This window comes from Pipra filicauda, unplaced genomic scaffold (genome assembly GCF_003945595.2).
Source record: "Pipra filicauda isolate LSUMZ 115617 unplaced genomic scaffold, ASM394559v2 scaffold240_size1633699_pilon, whole genome shotgun sequence".
Taxonomy (NCBI): domain Eukaryota; kingdom Metazoa; phylum Chordata; class Aves; order Passeriformes; family Pipridae; genus Pipra; species Pipra filicauda.
In genome coordinates, this window is record NW_024104355.1 from 935,222 (window position 1) to 958,081 (window position 22,860).

General features: G+C 39.7%; 1 protein-coding gene across 1 annotated transcript in view; it reads right to left on the bottom strand.

The window, feature by feature from the left end:
- Positions 1-2,542: 2,542 nt before the first annotated feature.
- KLHL14 (kelch like family member 14) overlaps positions 2,543-22,860 on the bottom strand; it is a 63,404-nt gene continuing 43,086 nt past the window's right edge. Inside the window, exons 4-9 of the mRNA XM_039381799.1 lie at positions 20,248-20,337; positions 15,735-15,813; positions 9,181-9,371; positions 8,830-8,988; positions 6,027-6,184; positions 2,543-5,272 (exon numbers count right to left, since the gene is read on the bottom strand). Of these exons, the coding sequence (XP_039237733.1) occupies positions 5,132-5,272; positions 6,027-6,184; positions 8,830-8,988; positions 9,181-9,371; positions 15,735-15,813; positions 20,248-20,337 (818 nt within the window). The 3' untranslated portion in view covers positions 2,543-5,131. The remainder of the gene's footprint in view (positions 5,273-6,026; positions 6,185-8,829; positions 8,989-9,180; positions 9,372-15,734; positions 15,814-20,247; positions 20,338-22,860) is intronic.

A 22,860-nucleotide genomic window follows, 5' to 3' on the forward strand; every position in this document is an offset into this window, starting at 1 on the left:
AGTTTTGCATGAGAGCATCTTCTAAAATCTGTAATTGGTGTGGAACACTGACATGCACAGAATACATCTGACAAGGTCCAGAGAGTTAGGTTCAGTTTCACTGATCAACATCTATGCTGCAGATTAACTGAATCTTTTATGGCATTACAAGCCCTCCAGAATTCATTAATGCGCTTTCCCTTCCTGCTAACTACTCTGACCTCCAGTGCTGCTGTCACTGCTTCCTTGGGCTGGACCCGAGAGGCTGAAACACTGACTCTTTTCCCCTGCTGCGCCAACCACAGAAATTAGAACGTGTATCTTATAACTACCCAGGAGTGTGTATGTTGGCAATTACTGTCTTGGCCTTCTGGCTCTGTTTGGGATTTCTGTCTCCTTTGTCTGTACCCAGAAAGCTCCATTCAAATTGAAATATAGACTCTTCCTTAAAGCAAGGGAACTAGAGTACTTTATTGATGAGTGATTATAATACAATAGAAACCAGTATATATAATGAGGTTTGGCATGGATTTTTCCTCAGAAATTGGCTCACAGATGCAGCTAGCGAAGTAAATCATTGTACTAAAAGCAGGAAGGGGGGCAAACACATGAAGGAAAGCAATGCCAGTTTTGGAAGGTGGCATCTATCTTCTAAGACAGTGCTATAATTAATGAAAAGTGTATTTCTGAAATGCCATCTTTGTCATTCTTAAGGGCATGTGTACAGGTTGCAAGTTAGCCGCAACCCAGTCTTCTCACAGTTCTCAGGACCGCAGGCTCAGGACCAGGGAAATAGCTTCATTCACCAGTCTGTTGTTTTCCAGATCCAGTTCATCAGAGCAAGTTTGTCATGCTGAGGACAAAATGGAGAAGATTAAGGTTTGGCAGGAAGGACAACAGAGAAGGAGAACCATGGAACAGTCCATGTGTCCAGCTCCCAAAGATGACACTCACCAGAGGATCAGAAATGGAAAGGGTGCTTCTCTCCAGCCCAGTAGGGACCAGGAGTTGTTACCCATCTGCTCTTCTTGTGCTTTTCACCACCAGTGTCAATTCTCCTTCCTGGTCACAGGTGTTGGTGTAGTTGGGTGCTCGCCACAGCCCAGGCACTGCAGAGGTGCCTCTGTGCATCTCCTTCATTGTTTTTGCTGTGCTGAAGTCCGTGCATTGAAAGCTTGAACACTGCATCACCTAAGTATTCTGCAGATTTATCCTTCTGCTTGACAGCTAGACCACTGAAAATGATTTGCTGAATAGGAGCAGTATCATCACCAAGTGCTTATTTAGTTTAATGTTTATCTCACATCCTCTTTTATTGCATTTTCTCATGTTTCTCTTCCACTCTTATATCACCTCTCCTGTAATTTCTTTCCAGCCTTGCTCTGATGTGCTTCTCAGAAACCATCTTTGCTTTCCTCATTACTCCAGCCCTAACTTTCTCTGTGCCCATGATCGACAAGAACTTCCTACATTCTCCTCTCACAGCCTCTTGTTTTCTGTTCTTTCATTTGTACCTCTTCTTTCTCACTTCATTTCTTTCCTTTCTAAATCATATCTCTGTGCACTGCTTCCAGCTTCTCCTCTTCCTTCTTCTCCCACATTACTTTAAAAAAAAATGTATAAATCTCCCTTTCTTCCTCTGCTGAAATAAACTAATTAATGAAACAATCCTATTCACTGTGCTTTCTTATCGTAGTTGCTATTGGTTCACTTTTCCCTTCCTCACAAAAGGTCTGCTCTTGTTAGAACAGACTCTTTCATTGTGCCATCAGCCCTCCCCTAGCGCAGCTCACACTTGCTGTAAGCATGGGGGTCAGGGACCACCTATCAGTTTGCTCAGTACACCCACCTGGTGTGATTCTGATTCACCCTGGTGCACAGGGCGATTCTGTTCCATGACAAAGGTTGGTAGGTATGAATAAATAATGCATGTAGTAGTATAGTAACTGGTATTGATGCTTCTGCTTCCTGGTAAAAACCCCTGCCTTTATCTTGTCTTTTCAGCCTGGAAATACCTCTTGTCCCAACTCCTCTACCGCGCACCCATGCCAGCATTTCCCCTCCAAGAATGGAAATACCTGTAGTTAGAAGGGTTAATTGCCACAGGAGGGTCATTTTGAAGAGGGATGAAGTTGCCACCACTAGCATTAAATTCCCCAAAGCAAGACTGGGTTTAACAAAGCAGTGCCCTTTCCACTTGAGATAAGCTAAGTTGGTTAGAGCACGGTCTGAATAAATACCAATGTTGTGGGTTTGATCCCTGTATGGGGATGGCTCGATTATCCTTGTGGGTCCCTTCCAACTCTGACTATTCTGTGAAACCATGGGACAGAGGAACTGGGGAGCAGCACAAGGCAGAGGCATTTCAGAGGCATGCGATTGCTTCTGTGGTCAGAGCAGGCACACAAGTGGAGCTTTCCCTGCTGGAAGCACAGGACATGCACTGTGCTCAGGGGAAGACTGACTCACTACAGACTCCATTTACAAGCACTGGGTAATGACACTTGGAAAACAATAAGGCTGTTATGTAACACCACAAAATAAAAGAAGTTTACACATCTGCATGATAAAAAAAGTTCCAAAGAATTTAATGTAGATAATATTTATACATACACTTTATAAGTCAGAATATGGCAGACAGTTGAATTAGTACATAAAGTTTTATTTAAAGTTTCCCCCCTACAAGCAAGCTTCATTTACACAGTCTAGTACTGTACAAAATTTACATTCTTTGTGTGACTTATTCAGTTAGCACTTTTTCCTTGGTCATGCCTTCCTGAAAGATAGAAAGATTTACATACAGTCCTCATAAATCTTTAAATTATCTTGGTAAAAAAAAGAACCACTTAAAAGGACAAGAAATATCCTTTAAAAATGGTACATTTTAATAGAGACAGGTGACAGTCAGTGTTTACTGGCAGACCTTTTAAATGTCATTCGAGGTTTCCTCATTTAGTGTCTTAACAGTTTCCTTTTTATATATATTTATATTTATATACTTTCAACAGGAAAGAAAAAAAAAGTCATGATTGCACCAAATATATTTTACAAGGGATCCCTTGGATCTGAACAATATAAATAAATACAAAACCAACTAAGATTGCACTATATAGTAGAAATGGATTGAGATTTCAGGATATACACTCCACCTTTATGAGTTCCTTAGTGATCCTCACTGGAAAACTCCCCAATGGCACATTCAAATATTAGCATCTTCAGATAATGATTTCATTTAAACATTTTTTCCAGGCATGCGGCAACCTCATCAATTGGATTATTGCATTTGTGTGGTATCAGTCTTTACTGCATTAGTCCAATTTTACAACTTGCATAATTCTGCTGCAAGCAAGGGAGTTGCACTGCAATAAAACTGGGCTGATGCCAGAGAGAAACAGTCCCGTGGTATTTGCTCTCTGTTATTTATATTGCTCTCAAGCATCAATATATAGTGTAATTTCTGTGTACATTCACCATTTTTATATTTTGCAAAGCAAATAATGAATTCTTTCTCTCATCTATTGCCTCTGCAGCAGAAACCAACCTCCAGTAGTTGCCTGCTCCTTGCTTAATGCACTAGCATTAAGTCCTGTCATGAAAGATATGTGCAGGGTTGAAAATGCAGGATCTGAGTGTCCTTTGCCTTTTATCTGGTGCAGCCAGCTACAACTAGGCAAATTAAAGGCCAGATATTCAGCTGACATAAAAAGTACATCCATTGGCTTCAATGGAGCAATGTCAGTTTATACCAGTGAAGAGGATGGTCCTGAAGGCGGATGCAGCACCAGAAAACCACAATAGAAACATTATGCATATACATTACTGAAGTGCAGATGATTATGTCTGTGAACATAATCACAGGTGGTGAAGAATCAGGCTCAGATTTTGTCACTGCTTTTGCAAAGCCAGGACAGAAAGGCATAAACTTAACACATAGACAGTCTGATTTGTGCAAGCAACTATGAATTCATGAAGTAAGTCCTAAATGCTACTGGTCCCATGTGGTAGCATTCTGACTCGCTTTGCAATGTGTAAATAATTACACAGGCTATAAGGCAGTGGAAAGTGTAGCCTCGTATTACTTTGGATCAATAGTAAAAATCTCAGAGTACATCTTAAGATCAACCACACAGGACTACTTTAACTACTTAACAGCATCTCTCCAAAAATGTGCATAAGCATTTCAGAGTCCAAAGTAATAAATTTATAATTAAATGCAGTCTTCTTGTCTTTGGAAGCAACTAGCATGGATGCTGCTATCTAACAGGTTACTGAAAAGGAAGTAAGGTTTCTGGTACTTTGTTAAGTGGTCACAGAAATAACTTACTTTGCAAAGCCAGATTTTAAGGTATAGAACCCAAATTCTGTTATACTGATGTAGAAACAGTCATTTCGTGTGATTTCAGGGAAATGACTCTGACTTTACACAAGTGTGATTAGAAGAATTTGATCCTAATCCCTAAGCTGCTATTGCAAGAAGTGCTCTGTAAAGCATGGCTTTCATTGTAGTCTGCTTTCTGCTGCACTTACAAATGGGGACTTTGAAGGCAGAGTGTATTAGTTGCCAAGCTGTGCAAAAACTGAATGATATTTCTTTACCTTTTATAATCTTCTGATGCTGTGTTGCTTGCAGAGCGTGTGAAGTAGCTGTAGGTTAGGATTACAAAGGAGGAGACAATTCTGCAATGCAGTATGAGCTTTTCACTATCTGAATTCTGAAGCATTCATGAAAACAACATCCTCATGACTTCAACACAGATCACATGCAGGTAGATACAATGCACAATACTGACCTTGTCTCTTCAGGCTGTATTTGAACAGTTAGCCATCTTTTTTTTTTTTTTTTAAGTTAAATTTGATGTGAGGAGTATCTCTGCAGCAGGAAAAGTTTAAATCAGTCTGAAATGGCAGTCTGTCAGCATGTAATGTTCGGTGTGTTTTAGCTACTTGCTTCATAAGACACCGGCACCTATCTGAGATGGAACAATGCTTGGGTTTTCCTTTCTTTTAGTTTGCTCCTAAAGCATAAATATGGAATGAGGGGTCGATTATGGTAGCTTTGTTTTAACAGGAATTCTGTTCTAATAAAATATTTACGTCACCCGTCATTATTTTCCCAAATGCAATCAGTGTTCGTATGAGTGCTCCTGGATTATCACTTGTTGTACGGTACGCAGGCTGGCAATACCACAGTTGAGCAGGCAGGTCCTGCAAGTGGCTCTGCAACATCTCCTTCTAGCTCTGTCCAAGTCCCTTTCTCAGGACTATAGCAAATAGTAGAAGATTTGTAGGCTCCCTGTAGTAGAACAAAATGTCATAGTAAATGTGGCTTTGGTAAAATCCAAGTCACACATCTGCTCTAAAGAGGTTTGAAAGTGGCTCATGATTTTGAGCTCTAACTTAGAAGTCCTTCAAGAGGTTTGGTTTTCATATGGGTTGAGCACCTAGCCTCTGCAAATCAATCTCCTTTACAAGTGCCTCATAAGCAGAGCTATAAGCATGCAATGTCAATCACATTTTCAAAATTCCATCTTTTTATATTAGTCCATAGCAGTGAATACAGTCTAATAATAACTTATCTATGATTCTATTCTTAAGCTCTGCCAGGGGAGTTTTGAGTTGGATATTAGGAAGAAATTCTTTACAAAGAGGGTAATCAGGCATTGGAATGGGCTGCCCAGGGAAGTGGTGGATTCTCTGTCCCTGAAGGTTTTTAAGATGAGACTGGATGTGGCACTTAGTGTCATAGTCTAGTAACCACGGTGGTAGTGGATCAAGGGTTGGACTTGATGATCTTGGAGGTCCTTTCCAACCTGGCTGATTCTATGATTTTATTCTATGATTCTACGATTCTATTCTTATCTAAACAGAAAAACACAAAGGTGGAAAAACACTCCATGTTCTCCACTGAAAGCTGAAAACCAAACCAAAACCTACCCCTTCAGCTACCTCCCCTTCTCATCTCCTCTCCATCCCATCTGAGTATTAAATGGACTAGTTGCAAGAACTCAGAAGAAACAGAAAGGTCATTGCAGAAAGCAGGTACTCACCATACTCCAGCTGTAGCCTCCTACAAGATAAATACTGTCTTCAAGGACTGCGCAGCCAGGGCCACTGCGACCCTCCAGAATAGGAGTCTGGAGGATATTCCACTGGTCACCTTTTGGATCGTAGCATTCCACAAGCATTACGTCAAGATGGGAGAAACCTGGATGGCGGCATTGAGAATAGAGAACATGCTATGTTATGACATACATGTCAAAACATGTTATGTTTTATTACTCATTTTATTGTTAAATTTATTAAATTACAGTTACAATTATATTATTATAGCATTTTAAACCTTTTCTTTTAGAAAATATTGCCATATACATTTAAGCCAACTTCTGTAACAATAATGTCTCACTATTTCAGTTTAAATAAATCTGTTGAAGGTTTTTACTATTAGTTCTACAGTCTTCTACAAATCATGAGTACATACAAAACCTGGCTACTTCAGAAAAAACTCATTAATAACTTATCAGCAATGCAATCAGATTCAAGGAATAGTCTTCCTCATAGTGTTAATACAAGTTTGAACATGTGGGAAAAGACTGTCATGGCAGCCTTTCTCAAAGGTCAGCAGATCTAATCTATTTAAAAGTCAACAGATGCCCCTTGGTTTCAGAGGGACAAAGTCCTTAGCACGATGGACATGATGTGCAGGACCAGTTTCAATTTTCCAGATGATTTAAGGCATACCCTAAAGCACGCAGCTGTGATAAAGTCCTTAAGGCAACAAAAAACATAACCACAGAAACAGTGGTCCCATCCCTCCCTGACAGGCCAAAAAATGCTCCAAGCACTTGCTGCTTTCTGATCACCAAAGGGCAGATGGGTCTCAGCTCAAGACTCTCAAACTGTATTCATTAATATGAACTAAGTGAGCTGAACACAGACATAGAACACAGGAGTCCTGGTTCCTGCTCCAATATTTAGGCATTTCCCTATCTCAAACTGCTTTCTTTATCAGAGCATTGCAATAAAACTATGACTTTCTTAATATGCTGGGATGCTTTACTTGACACTACTGCCTTCTCTTCAAGGTATGACAGCAAAGAGAAGTAAGATTTTCTGCAAAAAGGGTATTGGTGATATCGGCACTTCACAATGATGCTGCTTGCTAGAATATTATGTCAGGAATGAACAGCTAATTTGAAATAATTTTTTGCTGCTGTAAGGTTTTTCAAGAGGCCATAGAAAGGCCACTGCTGTGCACCCAGAATCTGTCCAAAGCTCTGTAACAAACTGCAGTATGCACATGACTGGATGTGATGCGGTAAATGCACTGCTAACACGACTATCCAGATCCAACTTCACAAAGAACGGATTTTCCATGGAGCCCTGCTATTCCCTGCTGGTGGAGTATTTGCAGCATTTCATTTGCGCTTCAGTCCTCTTCCTCCTCTCTTTCCTTGAAAATCTTCCTTTTGTTTCACTATACAGAAGAAACCAGTTTTCCAAAAAGCCCTTCTACCACACAGCCATGTGCTTCTAGAAGCCTGGATGTTAAATACCTCTCACAACAATGAGCAGTTCATACATAACAAAGGCATCTAGGGCAACAGCTGTAGAGGCAAAAATATAATGTTCATTAGAAGTAGGTGGAACTGCAGGAAAAAAAATCAGAAGACAGGAAGGAAGTAATTCAAGGCTATGCAAACCAAAGCATGTGCTTTAGCTATAGGACAGCTGTGACATTTTTTACTTTTGTAGGAGGAAAAGCCAATATTGCAGAACTCTGTAACCTTTGCAAAATTTGCAGGTGTTCCTGTGCAAGCAGCTTTTACCCCCTTCACCTAAGGTCCAGTCCAGAAACACCCATCACAACTGGGTGTGGAGAACAGAGGTGCAGCATCCATGAACCTGGCTGCAGGGGTTTATGCACCCATACTATTTATCAGGGAAGATTTACATCTGAGACTTTGTCCCCTACATGCTCCACAGAACTCAGATCTCCAAAAGCAGAATGTGGCTTTACAGTTTCATGGGGACCCAGGTGCCAGAGTCATACATGGCGTGGTGTTATTGGCAGTTAAGGTGTTACTTTTTCTTTTGTATTACAATTTTCTCTTTTGTTGTTGAGAGTCTTTTTCTTTTTTTTTTTTTTTTTAAGTAAGAAAGGAGAAAGAAGAAAAAACATGAATATAAACTGTCAAATATTGTCACGGGACAAAGGAGCAGAGCTGTGCTTTTTGTCTAAGTGGCTGGATTAAGCAGCATCTCTTTAGCAGTAACAGCAATGACATGTAGGCATTAAGACAAAAATACCAGATGCCCCAGCAGTAGTTATTTTAATATGAGACCTTTTCAAAAAAAAGAATTATAATTAACAAGCTACATTTAATACTAAAAAGGGATCTAAAGAACCGAGTCCTAATATTTAATGGCTGGAAGTGTGCTTTTTTTTCTCTTCATTAAATAAGGCACTTGTTTGTGTGTGTTGCTGTGAATAAAGCTCTTTTTAACTGCACATTTTAAAAAATGATTTACAAAGGAAAATATTACTGGTACTTTCGGGTCAAAGAATAATCTGTTTGTTTCATTGAATTCTTGGTAATGACAAATTGTCCATGCCTTTGAGTAATGGAAGCTCCCATTTTTATTATCTAAAGCATTCATTACTCATATATTTAATGTACTGTTATAATTTTAAAATAATTTGCATAAAATGTTTTTAAAATTGCTGGCTCAAGTGTCCTGTTAAATTGTGTTGCTTGGTTTTTAATGTATTTAACAATGACTGTCTAACAAAAATATTCTTTATCAGAGATGTGGGACACTGAAATGCTTTTTTGCTACTAAAAATGTGACCTTTCAAATGGTTTCCTCCAATTGCATACAGTCGATCATTCATTACGGCCAAAGTGTGGATTGCTCGTTTTGTGTTCATGTCCTGTTTTCGGGCCCAGACGTCCATCACAGGGTCATAGCAGTACAGCCAGGGGACATATTCTCCATTGTGAACACCTCCTGCAAAGTAAATACACATCAGTTAATTAATGTAAATAAAGATGTTGGTTGCAGCAGGAATTTAACGCTCTGATTTCGGGTTCTGTGGGGGTTTTTTTTCAGTTTATTTTTTTGTGGTTTTGTGGTTTTGGTTTTTTTTTTGGTTTTGTTTTTTTTTTTTGTTATATAGCAGGAATTACACAAGACACTGGCCTGAAATATATATCTTGCCATTGTGAACGGCTCCTGCATGGGCTGCCAAAGGTTGCGGTAACGAAGATACGTAACGCCACTCGTTTGTCTCCAGGTTGTAGCACTCAACGCTGGACAAGTAGCCAGTTTCGTTTCTTCCACCGATTACATACAAGTTCTTGTCAAGGCGACAGGCATAGAAACTGGCTCTCCTGGAGGACAGGGCAGAACAAAACAAAACAAGCCAACAACAAACCAATTAGCCATGTCAACTATTTTTTTTCCCCTCTACAGTTGACTCCCTGAACTAAGATAGCTGCTCCTTCAATTGCTACTTCAGAGAGAAGTGTCCAGGAGCCTCGTATGCTTACAGCTATCCTAGAGACAATGTCTGCTTTGCTAATCAAATACACATTCCACATCAAATAAATACTTCATTTTTTGTGTCAAAACAATTAGGCACACATAAACCCGGCAGAAAATAACCCTTTTCAAAGCTGTTTGTTGCTTTTTCACACTCGTGAAAGATAAAAAGGTGCTCATTAATGTTTGGGGCATTACCTTGTAAGGGATATAACAACTCAGTAAGACAAAGTGAAAAATGAGATAGATAATGTAACAATAATAAATTATCTTGACATTCACTTTCTTTATGGTCCTTCAAGGGTCATTGTTCCCAATTTACTAAGAGAACCACATCATCAAAATTTTTCTTCAATTATCATTTTTTTCTTCTTTCTGCAGTACTGCAAATAGAACAACTTCCCTTATGCTAGCCACAACACTACATATGTGCCCTTTAACTCGAAAGAGATCTGTCTCCTTCAAACTAACTCTGAGAAACGTTTTAGCCACCTGTCTGCTTTCACATGCAACTCAGGTGTACAAGAAAAGAATTAATTTTTCTGGCCAGGACTGCTAGGCATATATTAGTTTGTCTTCCTGATGCCTCCAGAATTAATGGTGAGTATTTGTTGCTGAAGTAAAAATTGAGCAGCAGATGATTTTCAGAGACCCTGTTTGGTGTAATCCACTTTTAGGGAAAGCTCACTAGATCATTCAGCAGCAGGAAGGTTTGCTAGAATAGAGACCTTTAATTTTCATCTGCAATTATGTGAGAAACAAAAATTGCAAAAAAGCACAGCTGGGGTAGGATGAAGAACTGTACTAAATATTGAATGACAAGAACTGTCAGTCCCAACATGAAATTTTCTTCTAGGTGAAACCAGAGTGACGTGGGAGCCCAGAGATAAGCAGGCAGGTCAGACATGGCAAGGTGTAGCTCTGAGAGCTCCTGGAAAGGAGGCACACTGGAGTGTGGTTGCAGCTTTCCAAACCCTGCTCCATGGCTGTTACAATGCGCTCTGGTTCCTGCCCAGGTGGCCGAATTTGAATCTGGGAGCAGCTGCATATTGCACTCCTAAATCATTTGGTAAGTCCTGGGGGCTTCATGGTTGCCTGCACCATCAAGGACTTGAACCTGCAGACCACTGCAAAGCATTTGGGATGAGCAGTGGTCCACCTACAGAGCACAACACCCTCAATTAACAGCTTTGGTATGTCTCAACTCCTCCCAAGGCATCCCAATAGTCATCCCATGACCAGGTGAGCTAGCAAAGCCTGGTGTGCCCTGTCTCTAACCTGCTATCTAGCCAGGGACATCTTGGGAGCATTTTCCAGTGAAGGCAGGAATAAGATTTCTCTGTTTTACACAGCTATCTATTTTCACAAAACTTGTAGAGTCCTTTAACATTTTAGAGAAATCTCCCTCTTTGTTAAAAGTGTCTGAGACTGGCTGGTGGTTTATAAGTTGGAAGAGAAGTCAGGCAGACACCAAGATACAGCCATGGAAACAGCAGGGCTGGCTGGGCATTCAGAGAGCAGGTTTGACACAATGCTGCCTGTTCCTGACCTTACTTTTTGGATTTGGTGCTCCTCACCAGCCAGTGTCACTGAGCACCTCCTGTCTACTTCTTTGCTTTCACCTTGCATGCACATGGGTAGTTTGGACAGTATAGGACAGCACCCCTTGCTGAATGGGGGCGAGAACTCCACCACGAGGATAAGACTACTGAAAAAAACCTTTTGTAAATAGGACAGGAATACTGCTAAGTGCTCCAAATCAAGTGACGAATTAAATAAGACCATTTAATTTATCTGTCAATGGGCAGATAGAAGCTGATGGCATATATTGCTCCGCATGGTCGGGCAGCAAATTGTGCATCTATGTTTTTAGCCTGATTTTCTATGGAAACAAAGCTTACTTGATTACACTGTACATGTATCCATGCCTGCCTGACTATTATCTCCTCAAAAAAACCCCGTTGGCTAATTTCACTCTAATCTAACAGAGGGTATAGGTATTACAAGCAATCAAGTGCTTATAAGCTTTCTGAGAATAAGTGAAGGGCCAGAGGCAAGACAGCCCACAGCTTCCCAAAAAGTAGGAAAAGCTGCAGAGATCACCTCCTATTACACATCAGAGACCATGCATAGGCAGGCATACATTCCCCAATGCTCCTGTGTCCAGCAGCCGCAAGGCACAAATCCACAGGGTCCCTATCATCAGTGCTCCCACATCCACTCCTCTGTCTTTGTGCCCTTCTCTGATGAACCCATTAACAAACCGCTCTCAGCACGTTTCGTAGTTTCATTCTTTTGTTTTTCTTGGTTTTTTTTGTTTTTTTGTTTTTTTGTTTTTTCAGTTCAGGTTTAATAAACAGAGAGAGGTACAACTTCCAGGCATTATTCCATTAACTAGGATTTCACTGGCATTATTCTGTACGTGTACTCCTGGTTTCATCCACACAGTGTCACTATAAGGAGCAAAATGAAACCATCAGCACGCTTCAGTCTTCTGCTTGAATGTGAACATTCACTCAGTAGCTCCTGTCACAAATATTTTAAGCTTTTTGGTTTTTTACTTTTCAATGATACAGCGTGTAAGGGCATGCTGTTACAGTGTGTAAGGGCATGCTGTCAAGTGATGATTTTTAAATTGCTGTAAAATGTGATTCAGATTAAAATATAATACAGCAATCTTTGCATGACAACTTTCCCCACAATACTGGGAAGACACAATCCATTCTAATCAGATAACTGGAATGCACCTCGGGATCTGAATATGGACAATAAGACAATTATTTTGTGATTTTCTTCAGGACTTGTAGGTACTCAATGTTCACTGGTCTCTGGAATGCTTTTCCTTCACAACCCTTCACTCAACCATCAACCCAACCAACTTCTTCTTTCAATTATACACACATAAAAGGGAAGATTTTCTTCCTGATTTTCACAGATGATTAATTTATGCCCTGAAACACTAAACAGAACTATCAGTCTGAGATTTGAAACTACCAGTGCTATTACTGATCATCGGAATATCTGGACCTGATTTCAGTCACTTATTGAGTATATGCTTTGCATTTTAAAAAGAAATATTCTTAATGGGGTAAACATTGCTATTATTAAAGTTGAAGACAAAAATAAAATGTGAAATTGTTTTGTCTCTTTTTCTGTGCCTACTTTTCTCAGTTCACTCAGCCTCAGAGAGTACACTGACTTGCTCACTTCCCACTTCCACTTGTGCTTCTTTAGAACCTGGTACAATGCCGTGCTTTTTGCTGGACTTTAAACAAAAACTTTTAATTCAGAATATAAGAAAAAGCAAAGTGTTTTAAATGTTAATTTGTTTCACACACCTTGAACAGCTCTGTGCTGAGGTGGCAAGATGCAACAGTTCTGACTGAGGTGTCCAGCTGAGGCTCACACCACAAGTTCAGATACAACTGCTAGAAAGACCGTCCTAGTCTCACTGATTTGTTCTCCAAAAAGCATCCCATTGTTATGGCATCATCAGGGAGATGTGTATTTCCAAGCTTATGAGTAATTTGCTGGTTCTCTAAACAACAAACTTCTGAAAATAGTACATACTTTTCAAAAGCATCTATTTTTGAGATGTTCTTCAAATAAAAAGAAACCAAACTTGGCTTTAAAGAAAATACACTGACAGCACTGAACCCATAATGGGATTAGACTTTTCTTTATAGCTCATACAGTAAAATCAATCAGATATGGATTTTGGCATATGAGATAAAAGTTTACTTATCAAATATTTCATACAGATTCTCGACTTGAGAATATACTGCCTGTGAATGAAACCCACATTTACCTGGCAGTCATTTCAAAGGAGCTATTATAATCCATCCAGCCAATTATTCTCAGACTAAAATTCCTAAGTAGGTTTTGACTTGATGGACCATAATGGCTCAAAAAACCCCCATCAAACAGTCTGTCTTGTCAATGGTGCCTGTATTATGCCAACAGAGACAGGGCATGACCCTGTACTCCCAGGGGGGAAAAATAGCCTGTTGACTTTAATGGGAGCTTTATCTGACTAAAGCAGCTGGGAAGGGAAGCTGCATAAAAGCTCCCTCTTATTTGTACAATCTTCTAAAAACTGGGCCAGTCCCTACCTCTGAAGGCTGCAACAACTTTGAGGAAGTCATTAGGGATGAGCAAATACACCATCAAAAACATTTTAGAAAGTGATTTGAAAATCCCTGTTTTCCAACAATAGCCCCAATGCTTAGGACCCTTTAAAGAAAGAAAAGGGGCAAGCCTAGAGCTATGTATCCTGGACAAAAGAGGTGATAATTAACGTTGTCATAGTAAAAGTCCCTTGCAGAAGGAACTGTGTATGAGTATTCCATTACTTTTAAATAACTGCAAGGAGCTAAGATGCTAATACCTTACAGTTTATTACCAGGCAGCTGCGAAGCAAGCACAATGCACAGTTGAATTTCTGACTCTTTGCTGACTCTTTCCACCAGACCACAAGGCAAGTCACACGCCACACGACTTTCTAGTGAAACACAACTGGCCCACATGGAGGTGGAAAAACTCTCACTGTCTCCCTTCTCCAACCCTCAGCTACCTTCTTCTGCCTTCCGAGCTTTGTCAGCCAAATAAACCCAACAGCTCAGCCAGCCGCACATGCCCTTCAGGAATTCTGCTTGCAGATACCCAGAGGGCTTAATCAGGACACAGATTAGGCTCCATGGAAGAGCTTCAGGCTTGGTACAAACACTAGTCAGTCTCCCGGTTCACCGAGGATGACCTGCATGGTGATGAGCAATCTGATGCTCAGCTTCTGTCACCCCTCTGCCAACACCTGAGCCAGCAGTGACTCTGTCTGGAGAGCAGAACCCTCTGTTTTAAGTTAAACAGTCAGAGCTGTGAGGTTATCAGTGCTGGCAGGAGTGAGGGAGAAGGCTGGGGGCTACCAGAGCAGGGCCACCACTGTTGGGCTAGCTCTATTAACAACAAAAAAAAGAATTTTAATAAAGGATTTTTAAAGTAAAAGATTACATTATTAATAAAGCCAGAGACTATAATGCGCTGTGATGCTCTTTTTTATCTCTATTTTTATGGTTAATTTTGTAAGTGCACTCAGCTCCAACAGGGAACCTCCTCAGAACCTCCACTTGCACTTTTCTGTGCACTGGTAGAAAGCAGTATTTTTTTGTGACAAACATCACATGTGGGTCTGCATAAGGATTTAGGTCAATCAAACTGAATCCTGAACAAAGGTCCTTCTAGAATTCTGCAGACTGACATTTTACCTCTGGAAATTTGAAAAGACAGCCATATTTTCATGCATCTCATAATACACACCTCGAATCACAATGCTGCACTGAAATCAATATATTTATGACTGCCAGACACCTGAATACTGTGGACAGTCAACAAAGAAAGAGCTGTAATACTGACAGCACGTGGAATAAGGAGACCGTCTTAGGGAGATGCCGTGAGATCTTTTGTACATAGAATCCATGAGAAGATGGGTGTTGAACTGAAGGATGAAAAACACTGAATGTTTTTACAACCTTGGATCTTCTGCCTGTGAGATTCTCCTTATGAAACATGCATCATTCAGTTCAGGTTTAGCGGACTTTTTTCTGTCAGGATAGGATTTGGGATCCACAGTTAAGTTTACATCATCTTTGTGAGTCATTGCTCAAGTCCACATGCACCTTTGCTCTCTGGTACACAGCAAGATTAAAACATGAGCTACTCATGTTTTAATATGCATTAGCTGACAGCAACTTCACTCAAGATCACCTATGACAAGTGGAGACATGTTCAGGAGAGCTTTTCATGGCTGGTGTGGTGAAACAGGATGGAGTCAACATGTGAGGGTTTCAGTTCCCTCTAAGATATCTGACTATAATTACTGCTTGCTTACTGCAAACTCATCATGACAGTTCAGTCAGGGAACATGACAGGACACTATGGAGACTTCATAAAAATTCTTCAGACCGTACTCAGGCAACCAGTAATTGCACAAAGTCCATGGCCATTTTGCATGAGTTAGCACTGCAGGATTTGGCATCTAGAGTTCTGAATTTGGAAAGTTTTAAACATCAGGAGACGAATGGGATGCAACTGCATGCTGCAGTTTTATCTGTGTTTTCAGTGCTTCTGTAGGCCTCCTTACTCCCAGAACTAAGCCAAACCTCAGCTGCTCCTAGGATGAGAAAACAGAAATTGAAAAACACATAGCAGGTTTTTACCTCTCTTGCATGGGTGGAAGTTGTATCCAGCTGTTAAACCTGGGATCGTATCGGCTAACAAAGTTTGTACTGTGTTTCCCTGTAAAGATAGATTATTTTGACACTCAGCTGTTTGTTTTCATGTATTTAACATCATGATTGTAATATATATATCATATACTTCACAAGTTGACAGCTTTTATGAAGGGTTCCCCCTTTTACAACAATGTCTGATTACACTATGTGTACAGTAATAATTCAACAAATGGGGCACTGCAAGGTTTGAATTAGCAGTCGCTAGCAGTAAAAGCAGACAGAGATTATTCTTGCTCTCTGTAATAAGATCTTGAAAATGTGTATTTAAATTTACTTACACATGCTGTGGTATTTTCACAGCCACAAGAAATCACAGCACTAAACAATATTACTGCCCAAAAGAGGGCATCCCCACAATATTTTTATGACTGGAGTATTTTGTGTCAGGTAAAAAAATTAAAGGGACAACACGTGCTTTTCTTTCTTCTCACATCATCTCTACGTGGAACATGGCAAAACACCCTTGTGCAAATAACCAGGAGCTGCATAAGCCATCAGCATGGGGTATGCAGCATTTGCACTAGATGGTTTATTCTACTATGTACTTTCAGTGTAAGTTAGAAGGAATTACAGATGTGCATCGAAGGGGGAATACACTCTTAGAATTTTATTCCAAGTGTGTTAGCTAAAATATGAAACATGAGCAACATACACCAGCTAACTAGCTTCTCCCTTCTGTCAAGCCCAGGAACTGTGTTCATGTCTTCACGATATTAAGATTTCACCTTATTTTACATGCAGATTGACATCAAAGCAAGAAAACTGAAGCAAGAGAGTGCATGGCAATTTCCTGTAACACCTGAGACTTTAACAGTTGAGCATTTCAGAAACAAAAACCTTTGTTTATGTATGTATGACTAAAAGATTGAATTAGAGGCTTCACAGGCCAGCAGAATAACCCAATAGCGTATGTCACAGTTCTATAAATGGTCACTAGGTATTCTACAAGGTGAATATTTTTGAATAAGACAAGCCTCCTGCAGGATTGGCTCGCTTTGCCTGCTTCATTCCACACCTACTTCATCATGTGTAAGTAGACCATCAAGATTGTAGAAAAGAATAATAATACAGCTAGAATTTGTATTTGGAATAATTTAAGAACATCTTCTACAAGAAAACAGAGAAAGAAACCATGATGACCACCCTGGAAGTAAACTCATTTCCTTGCTATGTTATAAGCATGTTCTGTATGAGGAGGGTGAAGCAGAAGACTAATAACTAATGCAGTATTTTCCTTCCAATCCAATATGTAGCCTAATAGGGACCATGCTTGGCACCATTCAAACATATCTCAAAATGCAGGGTGAGATCCCCATACTCTAAGTGCAATTGGTCATTCTGCCACTGGGTTTAGATAAGTGAGACTTTGCTCTTGGTGCCTATCTGAATTCCTTTAGTCTATATAAACAATTTACAAAAACAGGCATTGAGAGCTATAATAAGCAGTAAAACAGTAACAGCAGACATCTAAGTTCCTCTAGGTTTCACTATTTAGGACAGTTATTAATCTATTTGTATTTCAAAAAGTAGGATTTCAAAACAGTGTAAGTATTGACCATAAGTTTGGACTTCTACTAGGAGGTTTTAATGCTGCCATATTCACTACATCTTTCAGAGTTACTGGGGACTTCAGTGGTCACTGGTTATACAGCAGCTTTTTCATTGTTGTCATACAAACCTATGATTTGGAGACCTTGGCACATGTTCACTAAAAATACCACATATATAGAAGATTGTAGAGTGCAGGGTAGAAAGAGAAGGGTTTAGTAAGACTAGAGTAGGAATACTGGATACAAATCTGGTCCCTTCACAGGAAGGGAGATGAAATCAAACTAGAACAGGCACAGAGAAGAGCTACTATGGTGACAGGAGGAACTGAAAGTTTACCTTATGGCAGGAGACAAAGAACTTGGCCTGTTGCACCAAGGAAAACAAAAGCTGAAAGGGGATAGGAGTGCTGTAATACTTTAAAGAAACAAATCTCCAGAAGGGGTAAAACTATTTAAGATAAAGGCTAGCTTTGGCATGAGAACAAGGTGATTTAGACAGCCAAAGAATACATTTTACTGGACATTAGAATAAGGCTCCTAGTCATTTAGAGCAATTGGATTCTGTAACAGCTTTCCAACAGGAGTACTTGGGGCTAGAAATCCAACTGCTTTTCAAATGTAGCTTAGAAAATTAACAAAATGGAACTATATGATGCCTGTGATGACAGGAAAAGGACTTGATGATCTACTTAAACTGCCTGTTGTAACTGGTTTGACTCCAGTTTAATTCAGGACTTAAAGAACTGTTTCTATTTTTTTGCCTTGCTCATTAGTCAGGAGGTTACACATGTTAGGAAGCACCTGTCAGAACACAGAACTTGGGATAAGTGATCAGAAATCAGGATTAGCCAATCAGGATGATGGGACAAAAGGTGGCAGATAGTCTGTGCTCTACAGGAAGGTCTCCGCAGCCATGCCAAAAGGTGAAGGGCTCTGAAGGTTATGAAGGTTGGTCTTAAATCCATGTCTGTGTTGTGCATCCTGGTTTCATCAGCATTTACTCATGCAGGGACCCCTTGTGCCTGAAAAGGCATAGATATAGGAGGATCCAAAAAGTGAGAAAAAAAGTCTGCCATGCTTTCTGCATTGCCAGGAAGCCAGAGGAGCATGAAGGAGGCATAAGCACTCCTTGGGGACCATACAGCTTCTCAAGAATCAGACGGTCTGATGGCTGAAGCAATGTATGGTGCTCTTTCCATTGCTACCACTTCAAGGATAATTTTTTACACTGGAAAAAACACCTGGAACATTCTCATTCAAAGGAAAAGCCTTCTAATGCCTTGGCAAGACAGTTCCAGCTAGGCCTGAAGCCCCTTTTGTGCTACAAGAATAGCATACAAGCAGGTATGTGCGAGCTGTTCCCCTGTAGTTGCACATTTAGAGCAAACTGGTTCCAAGAAAGAACTAGCCCAGCAGTAGCACAGGATGTAGTTTATGATTTCAGGTCCACTTTTTGTGACAAGTATGATCCATTTCTCTTGGGGTACATTCATTAAGAGACCAGTATATCAATGCTCCTACCTCTTTCGTTGCTGTCTTCTCTACAGAAAATAAACTAGCCCTGGTATTCACAGAACAAGGAAGTTGTTAGATGTATTCAGTAACATCTTCAGCTCAGGAGTTGATCTAGGCAACCATAGACCTAAGTTACTATTCATCTCACAAACAACTGTGCTTAACTCCTATCTCAGACGCAGGACATGTACCCCTTCTAATTTTCTTCATCGCCTTGCCATTCAGTTTCCATGTCTTTAAAATGTGGGTAATTGTATTTCTTTTACTCTTCATGTGACATGGCCATGTAAGTATAAACTGTCTGGAACAAGGTCTGCCTCTTACTATCCATATGCCTACCACCAAGCACAACGGGGGCCCTCAGTGGATGGATATGGCCGATGATCCCCCCAAAAAAATTATCATTAATGATACTGTGCTGTCTCCTGTTTAATATAAAGGACATTCAACAATAGAACTAAGGGGCTTGTCTCCTAAGACATTTAGTGATATTCTTAACTACACCAGAAACATGCTTATAGGGTGGACTGGATTGTTTGTCTCAGGTTTTAGGAAGGGAACAGATGTAACAATTTTCTATAATTTGGTTTAGTGCAGATGCTGAAATGGGGCATTCACAATAAAATATATGCAGTATATGTAATTTCAGCTGGATCCTCTGGTGTTTTAAAGTAAAAATGTGTACCTGCAAGCTGTTTTATGGTTTCTCAGTCATAATTATCTCTGTTACACAGACTGCTACAACTACAACTCTTTCTTTGTGTGCAAGCTTTTTAACAATGTCTTGACAATTTTGTGAATTTTGCAAGGCATGGTATTCTCCTTTTGCTTTGCTCAGAAGCCTGTTAAATTGTTTAATTTCTCTTTGCGGTAAATTTATGAAGTAATCAAATCAAAGAAGGTAGCAGCAGATAACCTATATGAGAAGCTCCTCACAAGACTAAAAAAAGGACCAGTGTAAGAATCTCAGAGTCTAGATAATTAACACATTAACAACTTGAGCTGCGAGTATCTTGTTTGACAATAGAAAAGAAGCATTCATCTATTGCTATTGCATTATTATATTATGACTGGAAGGAGATTGGAAATGAAGGTTAAAATTCTTAACAGCTGCTGCCTGGTGCATGCACTTGAAAGAGTCTGTTCTGCTGCCTGTGGCATTTCTCAAGGGATGTGGGAGCTGATGAATGATGGAGATGATAAAGCAAAAGTACCAGATATTCATTACATCAACATCTAAAAGTAGCCTTTAGTAGGTTCAACAATTAGGCTGAAGGTCCTCAAAATCCCTTGCTAATCACTACAGCAGCTGACCTGACAGACAGACAGAGGAAGGCAGATGCTGCTTTTGCTTTTAAGTATTCTATACATACCATTAGGGTTCCATTGGTCTTCTCCTCCCAGCACGAACAAGAAGTTTTCCACTTCCACAACACAGTGATGGGCACTGTTATATGGCATAACTGCAAGCAAAGCAAGAATTCTTTGTCAGCTTAGGACACTGATTACATCAAATATTTCCAAAGGTACAAAGTACAGCACAGAGATTACATCTGTAGGAAATGATATGGGAACGCGTCACCCCAAGCATTTACGTCCACTGACTTAGCAGTAGACAAAGCCACTTATTAGTAAACTTATGCTATTCAATCTTGCAAATAATTAAGAAATAAAGCAAGAATTCTGGTCCCTTCTGGGTCCCCCCTCACCTGCCCAAGTGCCATATATACTGCTCTAAAAACAGCTTGTAAAAAGGGATGAAGTTCCTTGAAAATAAGCAGATGCTAGGAATCCTAGTACGCTAGAAAACATTAAAAAACCTCAACCCAGCTTTGTTCTGCTGGCAATGTTTCCACAAGAAGAGTCAGTATGTTCAGTAGCTTTCTATTACACAGCAATGAACAAGCCACATTTCCATACAGTTTTAAGTTTTTAAATTAAGGTCCTGCTGATTTAATGCCTTTTCCAAATGTATACGCTTAATTTCCTGTACAATGTCATTAGCAGCACAATCACACATCTTCTATTCATCTAATCAGGAAGCCCTTTGTTAACAAAGATCAAAACTGTGGCATTAGGTTTGCAATATCCCCTTTTTTTTACAGAGGTCTCTTGATTACTGTGGACCAGCTACAGATGCAAACATCTATTTTTTAAAATTTATGTTTTCCACTGTAAGTGCTAAAATGCAAAAATAATTATTATATATACATAAATTCACATATTATTGCAGTGTGCCATACAGAACTATAATGATATTATAAGACAAATGTAAACTTACACAGCATTAGTTATCATACCACATAGAGTAGTTTTGGCCCAGTGACACCAGTAGGAAAAATGATGTCCTTGTTCAGCTCATCATATGGGCACCTTAAATCTAGGTGAGGACAAATGGGGTGGTGATGTGCATGTACAGGCAGGGAACTTATTGCTTGACACGGATCAACAGAGCACTTAGGAAACCAGTGCAGTGGGAAATCAATATGACTCAGGGCCAGCTTTTACTTTGTGCTCTTTTGCCAATGCCAAAAAAAAAAAAAAAAGAGGCAGCCTATCTCACACTTGGATTATTTTGGGTGATATATCTCTCATTTCATTTGTTTTATTATCTTTTATTTTTCTCGGAATGCAGTTGTGCAGTATAGCATATGCAAATAATAATAAAAAGAAATATGCACAGCTTTGTTATTTAGGACACTTTTTCTTAAAGATCAAGTGGGCTCATTTAAGCTTCTTATTGAAGTTTTTGCCTAGGCGATGATGAATAAGTAAGGTATGTTTTTAGTTTCTAGTAAAGGTCGAATATCATTTTCATACTCTGTGGTCTTACAAGTCATGTAAGTGAAACAGTTCTCAAATTAGGCAGCCAGTACAGTGAAAGTTCATTAATTAAGGTTATTTGTTACTGGTACACTTTATATTAACTGAGAACTAATCCTATACCAGACACTGCAAAAGATTTTATACTACCCAGAGATTCTCACAGAGGGATGAAAAAATTAAATAGATTTTTGCTATCTTTTGAGTTCTCATATCATATTTATCTCATTCTTTAGTCTCAGATGTTTTCCTATTTTAAAACCTCTCTCCCAAAACTCCAGCACTTTTCTTGATTTTGTGGATGCTTGTAGTACATAATGAATTTGGGTCTCTCCCCTGAGAAATTTGCTGCCTTCCTTAAATGCTTTTTGGGACCCTTCGTCTCAAGAAGAGATTCCCCAGGATCAGTCTGCAAGAGCTTCAATTCTTACCTAATGCAATGCTCTATTATGGTTTCCAGTTAGGTCCAAGCCAGTAGTTGCACCCTCAACCTCTTCTGTTGGTCAATCTGGAGAGCTCTAGTGTTTATAAAAAGAACTATCCGCAGGCAGTACACATGCATATTTTTCACATGTTTTCGCTTTTGCAAACACTTGTGTTTATTTATCCTCCATATTAACACAAAGAGGGTCAGTAGAGGAAGAAATTCTATTTTAAGCTTTTCGGCTGTTGCCATGCATATAAGGTACGCAATAAGACTCCCATACTTATTACTACAATTAAACCTTGAAAACTAATGGCTTAATCCTGGCTCCTACTTAATTTGATGGCAACATTCTCACTGATACAGGATTGGGTCCAAATGATCAGAACTACCATCATGGGAAAGCTAAAAGGAAGCTTGCCTTAGAAGGAGGGTAGTATTTGGGCTTCAGAAGGAAAGGTGACTGCAATAAAACACTGCAGACCTTTACTGTGACCTTAGTTTCTCACAGAGCTTTGGAGAAAACTCTGTTCTTGGTCTCGTGAATCTGCCCATGGGGATGAAGGGAGCGGGAAAACACAGGGAGGATGGAGTGACACCTAAGAGGGAAGGAAGTTTTGGGCACCGAAACTGTGAAATCACCAACATCACAGTCTTTCCCCTTGGCCATTTTCAGGTCCCTCAGAGTCATGAGTTATACACAGAAATCAAAGATATGGGAATGAAGATTTTTTTTCCC